This window comes from Cebus imitator, unplaced genomic scaffold (assembly GCF_001604975.1).
Source record: "Cebus imitator isolate Cc_AM_T3 unplaced genomic scaffold, Cebus_imitator-1.0 Scaffold404, whole genome shotgun sequence".
NCBI classification, from domain to species: domain Eukaryota; kingdom Metazoa; phylum Chordata; class Mammalia; order Primates; family Cebidae; genus Cebus; species Cebus imitator.
Window position 1 is genome coordinate 1,329,977 of NW_016107719.1, and position 19,572 is coordinate 1,349,548.

The 19,572-nt window shown below is 56.4% G+C and overlaps 2 protein-coding genes across 7 annotated transcripts in view; one reads left to right on the forward strand and one right to left on the reverse strand.

Moving 5' to 3' along the window:
- MAFF (MAF bZIP transcription factor F) overlaps positions 1–16,590 on the forward strand; it is a 26,815-nt gene extending 10,225 nt beyond the window's left edge. Inside the window, exons 2-5 of one of the 3 annotated variants that reach the window (XR_005196927.1) lie at positions 1,353–1,419; positions 1,952–3,257; positions 6,774–6,776; positions 16,580–16,590. Coding sequence is in view for 2 of the 3 variants with exons in the window: in XM_017508984.2 (XP_017364473.1) it covers positions 1,384–1,419; positions 1,952–2,410 (495 nt within the window). In the remaining variant the exon portion in view is untranslated. Of the gene's footprint in view, positions 1–1,030; positions 1,232–1,352; positions 1,420–1,951; positions 3,982–6,773; positions 6,777–16,579 lie in introns of those variants that run through there. The other 2 variants (XM_017508985.2, XM_017508984.2) reach the window with 2 other exon arrangements.
- The window catches only part of TMEM184B (transmembrane protein 184B), a 54,722-nt gene continuing 42,016 nt past the window's right edge, over positions 6,867–19,572 (reverse strand). For 2 of the 4 annotated variants that reach the window (XM_017508977.2, XM_017508978.2), the window contains exons 4-10: positions 17,322–17,412; positions 16,752–16,827; positions 13,555–13,646; positions 12,630–12,799; positions 12,004–12,198; positions 10,194–10,214; positions 6,867–9,248 (exon numbers count right to left, since the gene is read on the reverse strand). In XM_017508977.2, the coding sequence (XP_017364466.1) occupies positions 9,007–9,248; positions 10,194–10,214; positions 12,004–12,198; positions 12,630–12,799; positions 13,555–13,646; positions 16,752–16,827; positions 17,322–17,412 (887 nt within the window). In that variant the 3' untranslated portion in view covers positions 6,867–9,006. The remainder of the gene's footprint in view (positions 9,249–10,193; positions 10,215–12,003; positions 12,199–12,629; positions 12,800–13,554; positions 13,647–16,751; positions 16,828–17,321; positions 17,413–19,572) is intronic. The other 2 variants (XM_017508979.2, XM_037731543.1) reach the window with 1 other exon arrangement.

Below are 19,572 nucleotides of genomic sequence, written 5' to 3' on the forward strand. Positions count from 1 at the left end.
AAATTAGGATGGGAGCGTTGGCTCATGCCTGTGGTCCCAGCACTTTGGGAGGCTGAGGCAGGTGAATAATGAGGTCAGGAGATCGAGATCATCCTGGCTTACACAGTAAAACCCCGTTTCTATTAAAAATGCAAAAAATTAGCTGGACATGATGGCATGCACCTGTAGTCCCAGCACTTTGAGAGGCCAAGACGGATGGATCACCTGAGGTCAGGAGTTTGAGACCAGCCTGGGCAACATGGCAAAACCCCATCTCTACTATAAGTACAAAAAATTAGCCAGGTGTGGTGGCATGAGCCTGTAATCCTAGCTACTCAGGGGGCTGAAGCAGGAGAATCGCTTGAACCCAGGAGGCGGAGGTTGCAGTAAGCCGAGATCGAGCCACTGCGCTCTAGCCTGGGCAACAGAATGAGACTCTGTTTCAAAAAAAAGTTGTGAAAATCAAATCAAATGCACATGTCCACGCTCCATGTGGAAGAATGATCAGGAGAGGAGCGTCTGTCCATTTGGTGCACACTCACTGAGCCATCTGTTATATACCAGGCACTTGTTTAGGCATAGTGATGCCATGGTGAGATAGGGAAGGCCTCTGCCTTCATGGGTTTCTGTTTTGGGGGAGGAGGGGTGGAAAGGAGAAACCAATTACAGTTGAGGAAGCAAGCGTGAGAAATGAGAAGAAGTGACTATTACAAGGGTTCACCGTTGGGGTGATGTGATGTGCACAAAGAGGCATTTAGCCATAATGGTCAAAGAAGACCTCTTAGGCCAGGTGCAGTGGCTCACGCCTATAATCCAAGCACTTTTGGGAGGCCGAGGCGGGAGCATCACCTGAGGTCGGGAGTTTGAGACCAGCCTGACCAACATGGAGAAACCCTGTCTCTACTAGAAATACAAAAATTAGCTGGCCGTTGTGACATCCGCCTGTAATCCCAGCTGCCTGGGAGGCTGAGGCAGATGAATCCCTTGTGCCCAAGAGGCGGAGGTTTTGGTGAGCTGAGATTGCGCCATTGCACTCCAGCCTGGGCAACAGAGTGAGACTCTGTCTCAAAAAAAAAAAAAAAAAAAAAAAAGAAGACCTCTTGAGGAGGTGACATTGGGCAAAGGCCTACATGATGAGGAGTCACTATGGGGAGATAGAACAGTAAAGAGAACAGCATGTGCACAAGTCCGGAGACTGGAATGAGCCTTAAGGAGGCCACTGTGACTGGACCAATGTGGAGAGAGGAAGGTGGTAGGTATGAATCAGTTCTAAGAGAGCAGGGGCCTTGAATGCCAACGTAGTGAGTTTGGATTTTATTCCAAATGGGAAAACAAAAACAAACAAAGCGACTTTGGCCTCCTTTCTACTCTAGGTCTGCAGCCCAGAGGGCACCTCCTGCAAACATGTCTGTGGATCCCTTATCCAGCAAAGCTCTGAAGGTGAGGAGGCAGCCTCCGTCAACCAGGGAAGCCCTCCCTCCCTACCCCTGCAGAGCTCCTCATCCCAGCTTCCCCTTCTTTCATGGAACCCCCTGGGTGGCTCAGCAGGCATCAAACCTTCATGATGCCAAAGCGGGGGCCACAGCCACAGACTGGGACGAGGAGGCCTGGGCTCTGGTCACAGGCTCCGTGTCCCTGCGGTAGGTCACTTCCCTCTCCAGGCCTCCCTCTCCATCTTGTCAATGTCCCCCGGGGCATTCAAAGGTGGTTTCCAGGCTAGGTTTCTCTGGCTGAGTCCAGGGCTTGGCGCTAGGTTAGAATCCAGGCTGAGCCCCGGGATGGCCTCCTTTTGTGTTTTCCTATCCTAGTTTGGCCCGGTTTTCCCTTTCCTGATTCCTGCTACCCTTTGGGGTTTGGAATCAAGTCCAGCCACCAACTCAGCGGCTAAGGCGGTGAAGGAGTAACACTGGGGGTGGAGGGGCGGGGGGGGGCTGTCCCCAGTCCCTGGGCCTCAGTGTCCCCATACCTGCAGATCAAGCGCGAGCTGAGCGAGAACACGCCACACCTCTCGGACGAGGCGCTTATGGGGCTGTCGGTGCGCGAGCTGAACCGGCACCTGCGCGGGCTCTCGGCCGAGGAGGTGACACGGCTCAAGCAGCGGCGCCGCACACTCAAAAACCGCGGCTATGCCGCCAGCTGCCGCGTGAAGCGCGTGTGCCAGAAGGAGGAGCTGCAGAAGCAGAAGTCAGAGCTGGAGCGCGAGGTGGACAAGCTGGCACGAGAGAACGCCGCCATGCGCCTGGAGCTCGACGCGCTGCGCGGCAAGTGCGAGGCGCTGCAGGGCTTCGCGCGCTCAGTGGCCGCCGCCCGCGGGACCGCCACGCTCGTGGCGCCAGCCAGCGTCATCACTATCGTTAAGTCCAACCCGGGATCGGGGTCTGGTCCCGCCCCCGGTCCGGACCCCGTTCCCGGCCCGGCCTCCTGCTCCTAGTGCCTGCCCCTTCCACCTCCCCAGCCACGCCCCTCCCGCCCCAGCTCCCTCCCCAAAGTGCCTGAGTGCCGGCTCTGTGCCCAGGTCCCATTTCTCTGTAGCACCGGCCCCTTGGTGCACACACATTCCCTCCCTGGGCCCTGTCTTCCTCTTGCAGCCCCCAAAACTGGGACCGAATGGCCCTGGGAAGGGGAACTTTGGTAGGTTGGGGATGGGGCAGAGCTCGGGATCTGGGATCGCCCTTGGCTGAAAGTTTAGCCGTTTTAGATTGAGAGACACGGAGCCGGCTTAGAGAACAGCTGTTGGGGGAAAAAGGGCACCCCTTATCTTGGAAACTGCTTTGGTTGTGCCAGTATGCTCTCCAAACCCTCCCAGGATTCCAAGCTAGATTTGGCTGTCTGTGACTTGTGGGGCCCTCCTGGTGAGAAATTGCACTGAAGAGATGCCCCCACCTCTGCTTTGGGCCTGGCCTTCCAAAACTAAAAGAGTGGGTAGGAAGTCTAGTAAAACCCAGTTCGCAGATGGCCCGAGGTCATATATCACTTAGCGATTGTGCCGGGACCAAAACCTGGGTTTCCTTACTGCTGCCCTAAGATTCCAGCCATGGTTTTCAGGGGGACAGAGGGCAGGGACTCAGAAAGGTGATGGGAGGGCCTCCCTGGCCTGGGAGACCTCTCTCTGCAAGAGAGGGGGAGAGAAGCAGAGGGAGAGAGAAGGTGACAGGGATGGAAGAGTGGGAAGGAGCTGGCCTGGCTCAGCCCAAGGCTCTCCCTGCAGCCAGGATGTCAGGGGCTGGTCAGACAGAGTAAAGGCGCCATGGACTGCTGTGGCAAGTGGGGAGGCAAGAGTGGGGTCCTTAGAAGAAGGGTCCCAGCTTGACCCGTCAGTGCCCACTGTGGGGTGGGGGCTGACCCCTGCCTTTGATTGTCACCCTCCTGGGAACCCCAACCTTAGTCCCTCCCCCCGCACTGTCCACACTGCCCCTCCCCACTGTTTATTTATTGCACGGATCTAAGTTATTCTCCCCAGCCAGAGCCTGAGCTCCTGCTCCCTGGGAAAAGTGGCATATGGGCTGGACTTTATATTTTATATCTGCAATAAATCACATTTTATCTTATATTTAGGGAAAGCCGGATAGCAGCAAAAAAAATGTTTAAGCCGGGCTCGGTGGCTCATGCCTGCCCAGAACCTTGGGAGGCCATGGAGGGTGGATCGCTTGAGTCCAGGAGTTTGAGACCAGCCTGGACAACATGGTGAAACCCCGCCTCTACAAAAAATACAAAAATTAGCTAGGCGTGGTGGCTCACGCCTGTAGTTCCAGCTACTTGGGAGGCTGAGGCAGGAGGAGCGCTTAAGCCCAGAAGGCAGAGGTAGTAGTGAGCTAAGATTGCACCACTGCACTCCAGCCTGGGCAACACAGCAAAACCCTGTCTTTAAAAAAAAAAAAAAAGTTAAAAAAAAATTGCCCGGCTCCTAGAATTTATTTATTTCCTGACTTACAGCAAGCGAGTTATCGCCTTCTGTATTTTGTAGACTTTCTAAATAAAGTCTAATTCCTTTTCCACAGAGAATAAGTCTGTGTCCTGGGCTATGTTTTGTTGGGGAGGGGTGTCTAAGATGGCATTCTGCTTTCAAACCCTTGGGGCCTCTGGTGGTGGGGAGGCCAGTGCCCATCTCCAGCTGTTGCACAGGACATGAGGTGGGGTAGAGGCGGCAGCAGAGACCAGTGGTGCCGAAACTTCGATGCTTCCTTTTTGGTTGCTTAGAGCCCAGGAGCTCCTAGGGATGACAAAGCCATGATCATGATGAAATTTAGGGCTAGATTCTGGCTGAGCATGGTGGCTAACACCTGTAGTTCCAGTACTTGGGGAGACTGAAGCAAGAGGATCTTTGAGACCAGGAGTCCAGGACCAACCTGGGCAACATAGTAAGACCCCATCTCTCCAAAAACGTAATTAGCCACGTGTGGTGGTACACGTGTCTGTTGTTCCAGCTACTGGAGAAGCTGAGATGGGAGGATCACTTGAGGCCAGGAGTTTGATACCAGCCTAGGCAACACAGCAAGACCCCCATCTCTACAAAAAATTAAAAAGAAAACAGGCCAGGCGAGGTGGCTCACACCTGTAATCCCAGCACTTTGGGAGGCCGAGGCAGGTGGATCATTTGAGGTCAGGAGTTCGAGAACAGCCTGACCAACATGGTGAAACCCTGTCTATTAAAAATACAAAAAAATTAGCTGGATATGGTGGCACATGTCTGTAGTCCCAGCTACTCAGGAGGCTGAGGCAGGAGGATTGCTTGAACCTGGGAAGCAGAGCAACCTCTACTCGGGAGGCAGCGAGCCAAGATCACGCCACTGAACTCCAGTCTGGGTGACAGAGCGAGACTCCATCTCTAAAACAAAATAAGAAAACAATTAGCCAGGCATGTTGGTGTAATTGAGCCCATGAGCCCAAGGCTTCGGTGAGCTATGACTGCACCACTGCACAAGCCAGCTGACAGAGTCCCTGTCTCAAAAGAAAGAAGTTTGCCGTGCGCAGTGGCTCACACCTATAATCCCAGCACTTTGGGAGGCCGAGGTGGGTGGATCACCTGAGGTCAGGAGTTCAAGACCAGCCTGACTAACATGGTGAAACCCCATCTCTATTAAAAATACAAAAATCAGCCGGGCCTAGTGGCACGTGCCTGTAGTCCCAGCTACTTGGGAGGCTGAGGCAGGAGAATTGCTTGAACCCAGGAGGCGGAGGTTGCAGTGAGCCGAGATCGCGCCAATGCACTCCAGCCTGGGTGACAAAGAGAGACTACGGAAAAAAAAAAAAAAAAAAGAAAGAAATTTAGGGTTAAATTCCCTGGACATCCCTTTAGTGAGCAGACAGTCCCACCCAGAGAGGAAAAAAAAAAAAAACGATTTCAGAGTAATCTTTCCAGCACTTTCACATTGAGGTCTGATTTTCTACAGCAAGTAGAAACTACCTTCCCCATGTTTTGGAAGACCCAGGGAGGCAAGGAGAGTTGCTTTCCCAGCCCCTATCTGCAGGCCTAAACCATAACCCTGTGTCTTGTCCTAGCCCTCAAACTCACTAATTTCAACCCAATCTGCCAGACCTTCTGGGGCACCCTGAAGGAGGAGTGGAGTGTACTGTGGTCTGTGGGTCACGGCAACTGGGGTTTGAATCCAGGTGTCTTTTCTTTCTTCTTTCTTAATCCAGGTGTCTTGTTTTTCTCTCTTTTCTTTTTTTCTTTCTGACGGACTCTTATTCCGTCACCAGGCTGGAGTGCAGTGGTGTAATCTCAGCTCACTGCAACTTCTACCTCCCAGGTTCAAGCAATTCCCCTGCCTCTGCCTCCCGAGTAGCTGGGACTACAGGCTCGTGCCACCACGCCCGGCTAATTTTTTTGTATTTTAGTAGAGAGGGGGTTTCACCATGTTGGCCAGGATGGTCTCCATCTCCTGACTTTATGATCTGCCTGCCTTAGCCTCCCAAAGTGCTGGGATTGAAAGTGTGAGCCACTGCACCCAGCCTAGGTGTCTTTACTTATCTGTGGGATCTTTGGTACTTACTTGGTTTCTTACAGCCTGAGTTTACCCATCTGTAAAACGAAGGTGCTATGGGGCATAGGCATGAAAAACCCTGGGGGCCTGTGGGGCTGCGAGTTTTAACACTCAGAACACACATTTACAGTGGCACAGACCTAGGCGAGGCCAACTGTGTGGCTGGGTATGGGGCCGGCGGGGTCAGGGACCAGTTGGGTGAAAGTGCAGGATTTGAGTCTGGGAAAGGGCCAAATTGCGTAGTGTCAGCCTTATCCACGGGGCTTTCTCCCTTTCTCAGGTTGGGGCTTGGTGCTTTCCCTGCCAAGCCTGTGACCCTGAAATGCTGAGCTCAGGCCTTCGGGAAGGGCAGCAGGAAGCTGCGGGAGGACTCAGGCTATTTACCTCCCTCTGGAGGCTGGTGGGAATTCCCCCACCCACGCCGCATTCCTGAGTGCTCCCGTCAGCAGCAGGCTAGGCCCCGAGAAGGCATGCGGTACCGGAGAGGCCAGGCACTGTGCCCACGGCCAGCAGCCCCCTGCCCCAGGCTCCCCGGCCAGAGGACAGTCCCAGGGCGGCAGGAAGATCGTCTGGAAGGGGAATCCCAGGAAATCCTGGGAGATGCCTGCAGGAGCCGGGCTGCCAGCATGTGGGCCCCATCGACTTGACTGATCAAACAGGAAAGGAGCATCGTCCACCTGTGCCAAGCCGTCCTGGGGTGGCAGCTGGCTGGGGGTTGGGGAGACCCTTTGTTCAAGGGGGGCCTGGGCCTTGACCTTGGTCCCTGTCCATCCAAACCCCCATCACTTAGAGGTTACACACAGGAAGGAGAGGGTTTCCTAAGCCGCCCCTGCCCAAAGCCACTCTACCCACCCGAACCCTAGACAGGGGCAGGGAGGAGGAAGGAAAACCTCACCACAGGCAGAGATTTCAATACAATATATATTATCTCGTATATATATTTCTTCCTCACTTTATTTGCTCACTTCTGTCACGCATTTAAAATGTCACAGAGACCAAAATAGAGTGGCTTTCTGGTGGATCTCATGGCAGTCATACAACGAGATACAAAACTAGGGGACTCTGTCTTCTCATACATCATACAATTAATTTTTCAAGTATTTTTTATGTACAAAGAGCTACTCTATCTGGAAAGAAAATTAAAAAACAAAAATAAAAAGACAAGGTAGGTTATGCATCCTAGGAAGGAGGGAATGGAGCGGTCGGGCACGTGTTCCCATCCCCTGTCCCCAGGGACCGCTGATTCCCTGCCACCGAGCTCTCCTCATCCCCACCCTCCACGAGGACAGCAACGCTGGGGCAGGTGAAGACCAAGGGAGTGAGAGTCAGCAGCACTTTGGCCTAGAGGGAGAAGGGAAGCCGCGTCGGAGAAACAGCTTGGTGACAGCGGACAGTGCGGCAGGGCCAGGGCTGTTCCTCACCCTGTGTCTGCACCCACCCTCCCGGGCAGCTTGGGGCCAACTGGTCAGGGCCCCCCAGATGGAGGGGGAGAGTTGGCGGCCGGCATCCACATGCAAACCTCTGCCACGAGGGAAGGAAGGAGGCCAGGAAGACGGCCAGGCCCTGACTCTCCTCACAGATGGCAGGAAGGGAGCCTGTTCATTCCAGGAAGGACCAGAAGAATCCCCAGTGAACACGGGCAGGGTCCTTCTCCCTCACCCTACCGGCTTCTCGAGGCGACTGTGGCCAAAACCCAGGGATAATCTGGGCTTTAAATGCCAGGACAGAAGGCTCTTCCTAAGTCAGGAGCTGGTATAAGCCCAGCTTGCTGGGGGCTCCGGCTCCAGAGGCCCCAGGTCTAGAGGTGTGGAGGAGAGAGGAGGGCCTTGGTGGTCCTGACCACTCTTGAGGCCTGTCCGAGGGTTCTGCCCAGCACTGCAGGATCCGGTGAGCGCTAACAGCTGAACTAGGAGCCCCAGGGCGCATGTGGGACAGACAGGGAACCAGGGAGGGGCGCTTTCATATGTGACTAAGGCACAGAAGAGATGGGCCAAGGGCCGGATGGGGCAGAACACCAGGCCCTGTGTGGATGGGGGCCCCGGAGGGAAGTCTGGGATCATTCCCCCCACCTCCCAGCTCCCCACCGCGCAGCCACCCCTTCCGGCCTCTCTGCCGCACTGCCTTCCTCCGGAAGCTGGTCTGAAATGAGGAGACTCAGATCTTTCCCCTGAAACGAGAGGGAGAAGCCCCAGGGAGAGACCAGAACCCAGCATCAGCCTGGGAAGGAGGGCTGGGAGCCCCTGACCTCTGGAGCAGCCAGGAAACAAGGGCTCTGCCCAAAACTCTCAAGGACCCAAGTGAGCCGGTGGTGCAGGCTGTGGGCTGTCCTTGGTAGGCCAGGGGGAAGGGGCCTGAGGCAGACAGAGGTGCGGCCACGACGAATGGGGACACCCAGGGGCCTCTGCTTCAATAGAAGCGGTGCCCAGAAGCCCCTGAATGCCCTTCCTGGGTGAGGCCTGTTTCTCCTGGTGTCTGGCTCTGATCCTTGCAGCATGCCAGGGAGGCCTGGGTCAGGAGGGAAGGACCACAGAGCGCCCACATCCCCGCTCCTGCCCGGGATGAAGTGACTTTAGCACTGGACAAAGGTGAATGGGAAGGGAAGCAGGCGGGAAGAGCCCAGGGCAGACAGAGTATTGCACGGTGTGGGGGGACCAAGGTTTGCCAACCTCAGCCTGAGACTTACGGGGAGGAGAGGCTAGAAGGCTGCAGCTGCTGGTCCACACACAAGCATTGGGGCCTGGGTGTGGCTGGTCCCCGCATGCCCCCAGCACAGAATGAGCAGCAGGGACCTGAGCCTTGCTCCCAGTGTCCTCTGCCCTCGCCCGGGCAGTGCAGGGTGGGCCGTGTATAAATATTCCTGAAGGCCCGTGGGTGAGCCTGGCTGTCCCCCATTCCTCTGGAAGCGACGTGTGTGTTTCTGGTCCAATAAATAAAGGGCGGCATGAGCGCAGTGCCAACTGCCTCCTGGCCTGGTGGTGAGGCTGGAGGGGGGCACAGCCTGACCATGGCTACGGCCCAGCACTTCCGCCACCGCAGCCCGCACCTAGAACTCATCGTCAGAGCTGAGCAGCAGAGTCTTCTCGTTGTCTCGGGCGCCACTGAGGCTGTGGGATCGGGAGAGGCCGTGGGCACCACCACGCCAGGTGGGCCCGGGCTCCAGGGTGGACTGCTGCGTGTACTGCTGGTAGGCAGGGGAGAAGTTGTGGATGGCGTCCTGCACAATGTCGTGTGGGTTCATGGTCTCCTTGAGGCTGCTGGAGATGCTCTTCATGGGTGCGCAGCGGCCTGCCGGGCAGGAGGCGGGAGGGGCGGGTGAGGAGGCTGGGGTGGAGAGGGAGGTGGCTCAGCCCCTGCCCAGGATCCTGGGATAGAACCTCCTAACCCAAAGCTGCAGTCTTCAACCACCCCTTCTGGAATGGAGAATGGGGTCCAGGATATGAGAAGGGGCAGGGAAAAAATAGACTCCTTTGGCTGGGGAGCCCCCAGGGGAGCTCAGGTGTGAAGAGGAGCAGACATAAACCCCCACTGGGAGCTGGGCCGGCTAGGCTAGGAGCAGGGACCCGGGCAGGAGACTGGCAAGCTGTGGGCAGTGAGCCTGGAATGCCCCAGAGAGGCCAGGGCAGGCTCAGCACCGACAAGTCAAGGCGTATGGGGCCAGAGGGCCTAGGGCCTGGAAGCCCGGGGTGCCCAGTTCCACAGGTGCCAGGTGCGTCCCCCTCCACTTGGGCAGTGCTGTGCTCCCTCCACTCTGGGGAGTGGGTCAGGGGCTGGCCCCATCAGGACCAGGCTGGCCTGCACCCCTAGGGGAGCAGATGTGACTCACTGGATCCCTCTAAGAGGGTTTCCTCCTCATCTTCTCTCATGCATCATCCCTGTCCCACCGGCTCTAATGGGAAAAGTGGCCCAGGCCGCAAAACCTAGATGTAAGGGATGAGCCCAACTCTGGAACCCAGGATTCCCGACTCAGCTTGTGAGCCCTTGGAAACATTGTGAAACGCCCCTATATCCCGTGAACCAGCACGGTGCCCCCAGAATAGGGCGGGGCATGTTCTAGCAAGGGAGACCAGGATGGAAGCAGGCAAGCTCTACAGAGGGTGGCCCTGGGCACTCCCACCCAGGGGTGCTGGTGGAGAGGAGGACATAGAGAAAGAGCTACAGAGAGAGGCATGCCAGTGACAGTGACCAGAACTGACATGCAGGACAGACATGCAGACCAACAGCGCGACCTACCGTAAGGGCCGTATGTTGGCACTGCCCGTGGCCAAACCCCGGGCAAAAGCAGGGCAAGGGGGACAGGGAGAGAAGCCAAAGAAATAGAGAAGACAAGAGACAGCTGAGTGAACATGTGCCCACCACCAAGGCCCACCAGCACGACACACCACACACCCTGTCCCCGCCCCCCAGACTCCCCAGGACACCCCAGAAGCTCCAGGTGCCTCCGGGGCCTGTTGGGGGGATATCTACCGAGGGATGACTGCCCTCGTGTTCACACCAAGAGGAAATATCCGCTTAGTGGCTGAGTTCTGCCTCCATGTCTAGGTCAGGACATCCCATCCCCACTTCTTCCCAGGCTAGCCTGGGGCCACATCCACACCCCACACTTTACAAACCTCACAACACTTCCCAGACCAGGACATGGAGGCTTGGAGGGAGGGTTACTTGTGTTGACCGCACAGCTGAGCCAGCTCTGCACCCAAGCCTATCCTGAGGGCTGAGGGTCTGGGCTGGGTTAGAGGGTAGCAGGGGGCCCAGGAGCAGCAGGGAGGCAGGAGAGGGAGAACAGCTTCCCTGCCAGGGTGCAGGTGTGGCTGGGAGGCGGTGTGTGGAGGGGCAGCTCAGGCGGGGCAGCAGAGACCCTCTGCTGAGCCCCAACAGTGGAAGAATGGTTCTCTGCCATGGCCCCTTGCTCTCTGGGGTGGCCCCGGGCCCAAGGATGATGGTCCCACGGGGCACAGGGTATGCCAGACCAGGTCCAAGGGTACAATGCCCTCAATGCTGGTGGATGTTCACCTGGGCCATCAGCTGGCAGGCCCTGGCCTTTGTGTACCTCCTCTTCGGCCACAGGGTAGGTCTTCCCCAACCAGGGAAGGCAGAGGAAGCGGGGCGGGAAGTGGACCACGGAGCCCTGCTTCAGGCAGACATTTCTACCATCCATGCCACCCACCACGAGGCCTGTGTGGGGCCTGTGGGTAGGCCCTGGGGAAGTGGGTTTCTTGCCTCCAGCCACTTCGGCAGACAGCTGGCAGCAAAAAGGCTTCTGGGTGGATGTGTCAGGGAAGAAAGCTCCCCTCTCCCCAGTCCCCCTGGCTCCCTCGCTGGCTCTGTCAGTCTTAGGCATTCCCAGCCTCCTCTTCCTCATCCTCCAAGGATAAGTCCCTCTGCCTGGCAGCCACAGGCAGCTCTTCTGGCCCACTGCATCCCGGTAACAGCACATTCTCATCATCCTGGGAGCGCTTAAAGCACAGAGCTCTCACAGCACACCCAGCCTGCCAGCCCAGATCCATCACAGCAGACTCTCCCAGGGTGGGGCTGGGTATCAGCACTTTCAATAGCTCTCCAGGGCCTTTTCCAGCACAACTGGGGCTACTTACCACTGTTCTAGCAAGGAGAGAGATTCGCAGGTGTAAAAGAAAGCTGTTAAAACCTACTACCAACTGACTATTTCTTAGAAGTAATCTTTTTTTAAAAAAAGTATTCAGAGATGAGGGAATTACAGGACAAAATGGTGAGCACGCACAGTGCTGGGTATCAGAAGCCAATAGGAATCTGTCCATTCATTACTGTCTCTGTATCATCCCTCAGTCTCCACACTTGGACCTGCTGGAGGAGGCAGGTGGCCTGAGCGTCCAGGATCGAATTGGTAGTGCTGGTGGCACCTGCTCTTCCCTGACCTCTACGGCCCCATTCCTGTCTATAGAGTGGGGATCCCCTGTCCTGACCCAGTCACACCTGCAGGATGCTTGGAGGCGGGAGGACCCTGGGGTGCTTTGAGGCTCCCCACTCCTCCCCATGGGGGGTCTCCCAAGACCCTGGCTTGTACCTTGTGCATCCAGCCTCTTGTCAGCATAGACCTTGTAGGTGAAGGCATGCCGCAGGGCCAGGGCCGCAAAGAACATCTCCACACAGATGATGAAGTCTTGGTAGCCGGCAGCCACGGTGCCCTCGCCCACCGACACACGGGCCGAGTGGATTTTGGGGATGGCCCCACACTTCTCCAGGATGGCCAGGAGCATGCCTGGATGAGGAAGCATGGGTGTCTGGACCCAGACTGGTCCCTTTCTTCCACAATGCCCCACCCAGCTGCCCACACACCCCACTAAGGGTGGACGCAGGGCCACAGCTGCTCCTGTAGGGCAGGGGTGGCGACACAAGGCCACAGCCTCCAGAAACCCCACTCTCCCAGCTCTTTGCTGGCCACCGAAACTGAGATGTCAGCAATTACGCAGGGTCCCCTGGGTCCTCCCATCCATGTAGTTGCCCTGCCAAAGCTCTCCCTAGCCCTGGGAAAGGCCCTCGAGGGCTCAGATTTCACCCCCAGCAAGTGCCCAGTGGGCTGAGGCCCCTCTGAACAGGCCCCACGGGCACCAGGGACCATGAGAAGAAGGGGCAGCAGGAAGCACAGAGGACAGGGCGGCACAGGCAGCCTCGAGGCTCTGGGAGGCTCACCTTGCCAGAAGGAGAGAAAGATGACGGATTTGACCATGAAGAACTTGAGGACAGGGCTGTAGGGGCTGAGCAGCTCCCGGGTGGCGAAGTAGAAGAGGAAGAGGGCGTAGAGGGCCAGGCTGACGGAGATGTTGTAGATGATGGTCACGTAGAGGTAGCCACTGGTGACGCTGTGGGACGGGGAGCATTTTCTGGCTGGGACAGACCCTTGGAGGGAAGGGGCTCTCCTCGACTGCACCACACACCATCCCCATGGTACTAAGTCCCATACTCCAGCAGAGCTCACGGAGTCACTGAGGGGGTCGGAGGGGGTGGTCAAAGCGACAGGCTGGGTGGGGCTGTATGGGGTGTGCCCACAGGCCAGGCCAGCTCTGCTGCCTCTGTGTGGCCCATGGACTTGTCTAAGCCCTCGTGCCCACACTCCTAATGCCAGACACCAGTGTGGAAGCCAGGGCCAAGTGGGAGGCCACAGTCTGACAGTCATATAGATACAACAGGTGTCAAAGTAGGTGACACTGCTCAGCTCTGCTGCCTTTTCACTGCCACATGGTCACTTCCACTAAGTCCAGGATGAAATGCGTGTGGACAATTTACACAGCAGGGGCTTTGTGCCTGTGGACTTGAGCTGACCTCTTGGGGCTCTGACCCTCTTGCTCCCTGCCTCAGCAGTGGTCACTGTCCCTTTGTGGCACCACTCTGTAGCCTGGACATGAATGTGACTACTGCCAGTGGCTTACTCCTGGGCCAGCAATGGGCTCAAGTGCAAGGGTGTCCACTGCCAGGCTCGGAGTGCGGGGGGCATGAACACCAACCACCCAGGAAGGTCATCACTGTGCGGCTACTCTGACCACCCACTTCCCTGAGCCAAGACACTAGCCTGTGCCAACACTCCTCCCACACACCCCAGGGAGCACCCGCTGCTTACTCAAAGTCCCCATCCCGGTACTTGCCGAAGGCCTGGAGGACCACCGTGCTGACCGCCATGAGTGGCTTCACCACACAGAACTGCAGGGTGGCCTGTCAGGGCAAAAGGAGGTTGAGTGTGGAGGAGGAGTGCAGAAGGTGAGAAGAAAGCCCTGCCTCTGGCAGCCGGAACTGTGCTGGATGCAGGGACAGAGGGGACCGAGGGAACAGAGGGATGGAGGGACAGAGTGGGTGAAGGGGACGGAGAGGACGGAGGGATGGAGGGGATGGAAGGATACAAATGGAAGGGACAGACAGGATGGCTCCGTGTCGTGCTCCCAGGGGACTGCTGTCTGCGAGGGGCGGGGGCAGAACATACAGGAGATGCCAGTAGCACAATGCCGTGTGTGAGAAGATGAGCATGTGGAAGAAGGAAGGAACGGTGCCACAGGGCATGATGGAGGCGGGGGACAGGAGGCGCACACGAGGAAGCTTCTCCAGCCAGGACCATCAGAAGGGTGCTGGAGAGGAGAGGCTCAACAGGCAGAGGGAGCAGCTCCCACAAAGGCCCCAAGGCAGAGGGTGGACAAGGGCAAGGGGCTGCGCACTAGAGAGGGGTCAGAGGAGATGGGCAGGGACAAGTCCTAGAGACCCTGGTGCCCAGGGCAAGGCCGGGACCCTGCTCAAGGAACCAGCCACTGGGCAGCAGGCATGCATGAGGGCCTCCTCCCATCCTCCATGTCCACCCTGTCTGGTTCCTGGCCCCACTCTCTGGGCCTGGGTCCAGGGTTTATGGTGAGCAGAGCAACCTACAGGAGCCCAGCGCATGTGGACTCCAGAGCCTGGAAATCTCAGTTTGAATTCCAGGGACAGTTTGGGCAGTCACTTGGCCTCTGAGCACAGACTTCCTGGTGAAAAGGACATAGTCACTTCCCACACCACAGGGCCACTGCTTCAGGGACGGCAGAGCCAGAAAGCACAGTCTTCTTGGGAGTCTCCCACCTCTGTGCAGGCATTAACGCCACCTACTAACTAGCTGGCTGAGCCAATGAAAGAAATCCTTAGCCAGCTTTTCCCGATTCCCTACAGAGGCCCCAGTAAACTCAGGGGGTACCCATAGTGCCCATAACATCACTAGTATCACCATTACCTTGAAAGCAAATAAATCTAAGCCCTAAGGCCCCTTCTGAGGAGCTGGCGGGTGGTTAATCCAGTCCGAGCCCAGCTAGTGTAGCTGCGAAGAGGATGAGGAGCCTGGAGCAGAAACCGCGGCCTGTGGAACCTGCAGCTTCTGCCCCAACCAGGGATCTGAGCGGAGCTTGAATGGGAGCCCCAGACAGCCCACACATGGAGCTGTCACACGGAGAGGCATGTGTGACGAGGCAGACATGTAGTCCCACTCTCAGAAAGCCCCACAGAGCGTCCCTGGCCCCGTCATCCCGCCTAGAGGAAGTGGGGCTGGCACACTCTAGGAAGAGCAGCAGTTTGTTACGAGCCTGGCAACAGGCTGGTGCTTCCCTGGGTCAGCTCACCTGGTACTCACGACAGCCCCTTGACATGGGTGCTATCATTATCCCTAGGGTACAGATGAAGAAACTGAGGTACAGAGAAGCAGAAGCAGAGCCCAGGCCAGTAGGCCCTAGAATCATCGCCTGACCACACCCTGGACCAGTCAGCAGTTTCCAGGCTGGGCTGGACATCAGAACCACCAGGGGAGCTGTAGACACGTGCCACGATCCAGGGCTCCATTCCAGACCTTCTCCTGCGGGCTGGGATAGGGGGTAGTTGATCTGGGAATCTCTACTTAAAGTAGGAATCTCTCCAGATCTGGATATTGAGTGCTGGCCCTGAGGAGTCGGAGGCTTGTCTCTGTGCCCCCAGGACAAAGCTGTGGGGTGTGTTCTCTCGGCCTGGTAAAGAAAGAGGCCTCTTTTGTTCTCTTTCTTCTTCTACCTCTCCCTGCCACCTCCAGGAACAACGGCAGAACATCTGAGCCCACAGGGCTGGGGAATCATTTCTAACAAGGCCATACTAGCTAGCAGTCATGAAAGCAAAACTTTGTAGACAATACAATCATCAAACAAGGCAGTGAGTCACAGCTGGCCGGAACCTGGGTGGCTGCACCAACTGGTAAACAAGGGCTCTCCATGCCCCACCCTGAACCCAGGATAGTTTTAACTATTTCCCTGCAGGTCCAGTGGTGAGATTCTGAATTTAGGAACATACTAGGGGAGAAGATCTGGAAGTAGAACTGGAGACTTGGCATGTGCCATTAGAGGCTTTGTGGGTGTGTCCGCCCTGTGGCCTGGGCCCTGCACAGAAGGGAGCAGCAGGCTCTGCCCTCCAGGGCCACAGTGACTTGGCTATGGGTTTCATGTCCTTTTGTGACTATTCTTGGCGAAGCTGGAGGGGCTGACATGACAGAGCCCCTGCAGAGCCCCAGAGAAGACTAACAAGGTCATGAAGGGTAGGCGAGCCCCTCAGACTCTGCCTCCCTCAACAGGAGGCTGTGGGCTCCACCACACCAGGCTGAATGCCCTACATCCATTACCTCATCTGATTCTCACAACCATCTCTTGGGAGGAGTATCATTACACTCGTTTTACAGAGGAGGAAACGAAAACTCAGAGAGGGTAAGCCAATTATCCAAGGTCACACAGTCAGAGAAGAAGCTGGGAATCAGGCTCAGATGGTCAGACACCTAGGCCTACACGCTCGGCGACCCCACCACACTGCCTCCACCCAGGCTACTCTAGATCACAGGGAGGGCAGCCCAGCAAGCTAGAGTGGCTGCACTGCCAACCAGGAAATGCAGGGAGAGACAGGAGACACGGCACAGGCCTGTTCTGTCATGTGTCTTTAATGCTAAAACCCTCCTGCCCCCTAGCTGCAGCTGATGAGAAGTTTTCAGACGGACAATCTAGAATCCCTGTGCACTTCTGATTCTGACACACACCAAGACTTGGTCACATGAGCAGGGGTCTAGGATCAGCTCCTGCACAAAGTACACCAGACACTCCCAGGATGCCAGCTTCTGCCCCTCCAAGCATACCCTGCTAATGTGGTGCTTTCCTAATAGCTTGGGGGGTGGGTACTGGGGGCCTGGCATGCCTCATAAGAAAGGGGGCCTCCACAGGTGGGGCCAAGGGCAGCCCACGGTAGGGCCTTCTGGTCCCCACCCTGCTCCTCTTGACCTAGGCAGCTGCTGGGGACACACACCTGTTTGCAGAAACGCAGAAATCCGATGGAATAAGTCTTTCCCCAGAGGCAGCAGGTGCCATACACACAGCTGGACCTGGAAGAGACAAGCACAAGAAAGGAGGCAGCGGTGAGTGAAGAGCAAGGACTTGGGAGTGGTGAGGTGGGGAAGGCCGCCCTCCCACACATCCAGCTGAGCTGGGGCACAGATCCCGGGCAGCCTTTGAGCCCAAGGCCAAGCACAGGGAGACGCATGGCAGAGCACCTGCACATGCCGTAGGCAGAGGGACACACGGCTGCTCTGGCCCTGGGCTGACAAACCAACTTGGAGAGCTCTGAATGTCAAAACTGCAGGAGGAAGAAACAAACAGGAAAGCACTAAGACCAAGACAGGAAGAGAGCGAGAGAATGAGCCGCTGGGGCCCTCCTGAGAGCCCAAAAGAATGGCGCTGCTCAGGAAATGTGGCGAGGCACGGCATGTCGAGGTCATGGGCGGAGATGGTCTGTGTCCAGCTAGTGCCAGGACAGCTCAAGGTACACCAGACCCAGGAAACGGGGTGGATGAGGGCTCCGGGAAGACTCCATACTCACTCAATGGGTTTTCCTCTGATCTCCGACATGATGGCACTTTCTCCTCCTAGGTACTCATAGCATAGGCTTAGGAAATTATAGATGACCAAGGCTGCGAAAAGAGCGTCCAGGGAAAACCAGTCAAATCAGCAGAATGGGTCCACAGATGCCGGGATTCTAAACAGCAATGGAGGTGAAAGAGCCACAGCTGCACGTGGCAACAGGGAGGAGCCTGGGGGACATAGGGTTGTGTAAAACAAGCCTGTCAAGAACACACACAGCGATGGCCGGGCATGGTGGCTCATGCCTGTAATCCCAGCACTTTGGGAGGCCGAGGTGGGTGGATCACGAGGTCAAGAATTCAAGACCAGCCTGGCCAAAATGGTGAAACCCCGTCTCTACTAAAAATACAAAAATTAGCCGCCTGTAATTCCAGCTACTCGGGAGGCCGGGGCAGGAGAACTGCTCGAACCCATGAGGTAGAGGCCGCAGTGAGATCACGCCACTGCACTTCAGCCTGGGCAGTAAGTGAGACTCCACCTTAAAAAAAAAAAAGAACAAACACAGCTGATCTTCCACTACTAAGTTCAAAACCCGGCATGCCTAAATTATCTTATCCAGGAATGCACCCCTACACTGGTATAACACCATAAAGAGAGGCAAGGAAGGGGCTGCCATGAATTCAGGGTTATGTGGGGAGGCTGGAGGAGGCTGAGATAAGGGTGGGCACCCAGGAGGTTTGGGAGGGCTGGCAGTGTAGACCCTGGGGTGAAACAGTATTGGCTTTATTAGTTTTTCCGAGAACAGTGGCACGTGCCTGTGGTCCCAGCTACTCAGGAGGCTGAGGTAGGAGGACGGCTTGAGCCTGGGAGTTCTGGGTGTAATGTGCTACGTCGATCTGGTGTCTGCACTGGGTCTGGCAGCAGTAGGGTGACCTCCTGAGAGTGGGGGGTCACCAGGTTGCCCAAGGAGGGGTGAACCAGCCCAGGTTGGAAACAGAGCAAGTGAAAACTCCAGATTGGGATCGCACCTCTGAATAGCCACTGCGCTCCAGCCTGGGCAACAGAGCGAGACCTCATTTCTGATATATTTATATATAAATGTTTGTCTTACATACTTGTGTGTGACAAATCACAACTTTATAAGATAATAACAAAACAGTCTACAAAAATCTTGGGAGAAATTCCAAGTAGGAATGAGAGAGCAGAAGCTTCATCCAGTCAACAACCTGTAACAGTATCTGGAATATGCACAGCACTAGGAGCTACAACAAAGCACATAGGAAGCACCCGGAACACAGTGCAAATGCCTCGGGAAGCTCGGGCTGCTCATCCTAAACTGGGACTCAGCTCAACATCTCCACAAAGACTCAAAATTTGCCACAGGGAGTGATGGCACAGCAAGTCTGCTGTAAATGTTGAGGCTATAAATACAGCAACATGCTGTAACGGGTCTTCTGGTCAGGGGGTTTCTGCTGGGTCAGCAAAACAAAGGTTGCTGCCTACAGGGTGCTAGAGGCGAATGGACACGCCAGGAGGGAGAGGAGAGAGTGTGGAGAGGAGGAGGAAGAGGGGCACAGCAGAGGGCATCCAAAAGAAAACCGCACAGGAGGAAGAGCCAGGGTGAGGACATGGGAATGAGGATGGGCATCCAGCAAAGGCACAAGGCCAAGGGGAAGGGCAGAACAGGGTCAGAGGAACAGGTCGAGGCAGTCGAGGCAGCCATGGCAGCCCTGCAGCCAGAGGGCTCCTTCCATCCAATCCTGCCAGCCCCTGCAGCGCAGAGTCCTCTAAGGCTCGCTGGTACCATTCAGCTTGGCACTTGGTCTTTCAATGGATGACCTGGTCCCTGCCCATGCTCCCCTCACTCCCGAGCAGCACTAATGCTGCACGTTTCTCCAGGGCAGTTTCCCCACCCCTCAGTGCTGCTGCACTCCCAGATCCCACAGGCCACAGCGCCCTTCCTGCTGTGCTCCCAGGATCCATCAACCCCAGCTGGGATGGCACCCAGTGTGAGAGGTCCCGGTGACCATTGTGGAGGCGAGTGCCTCCTACCCACGGAACCTGATTTGCAGGAACCCCAGTGCTTCCTGTCCTATGTCATAATGACAACTGGTCTCCCTCTCTCTCCTTTCTCAGGACACAGGTGCCACTCATGGCATACCCAGGGCACACCACAAATGTTTCACTGACTGAACTGGAGCGTGGAAAGCCCTGGCGATGTTTTTTAGTCAAAGTTAGCCTTCAGCAGTTTGGAAAGGAACGCATTTGCA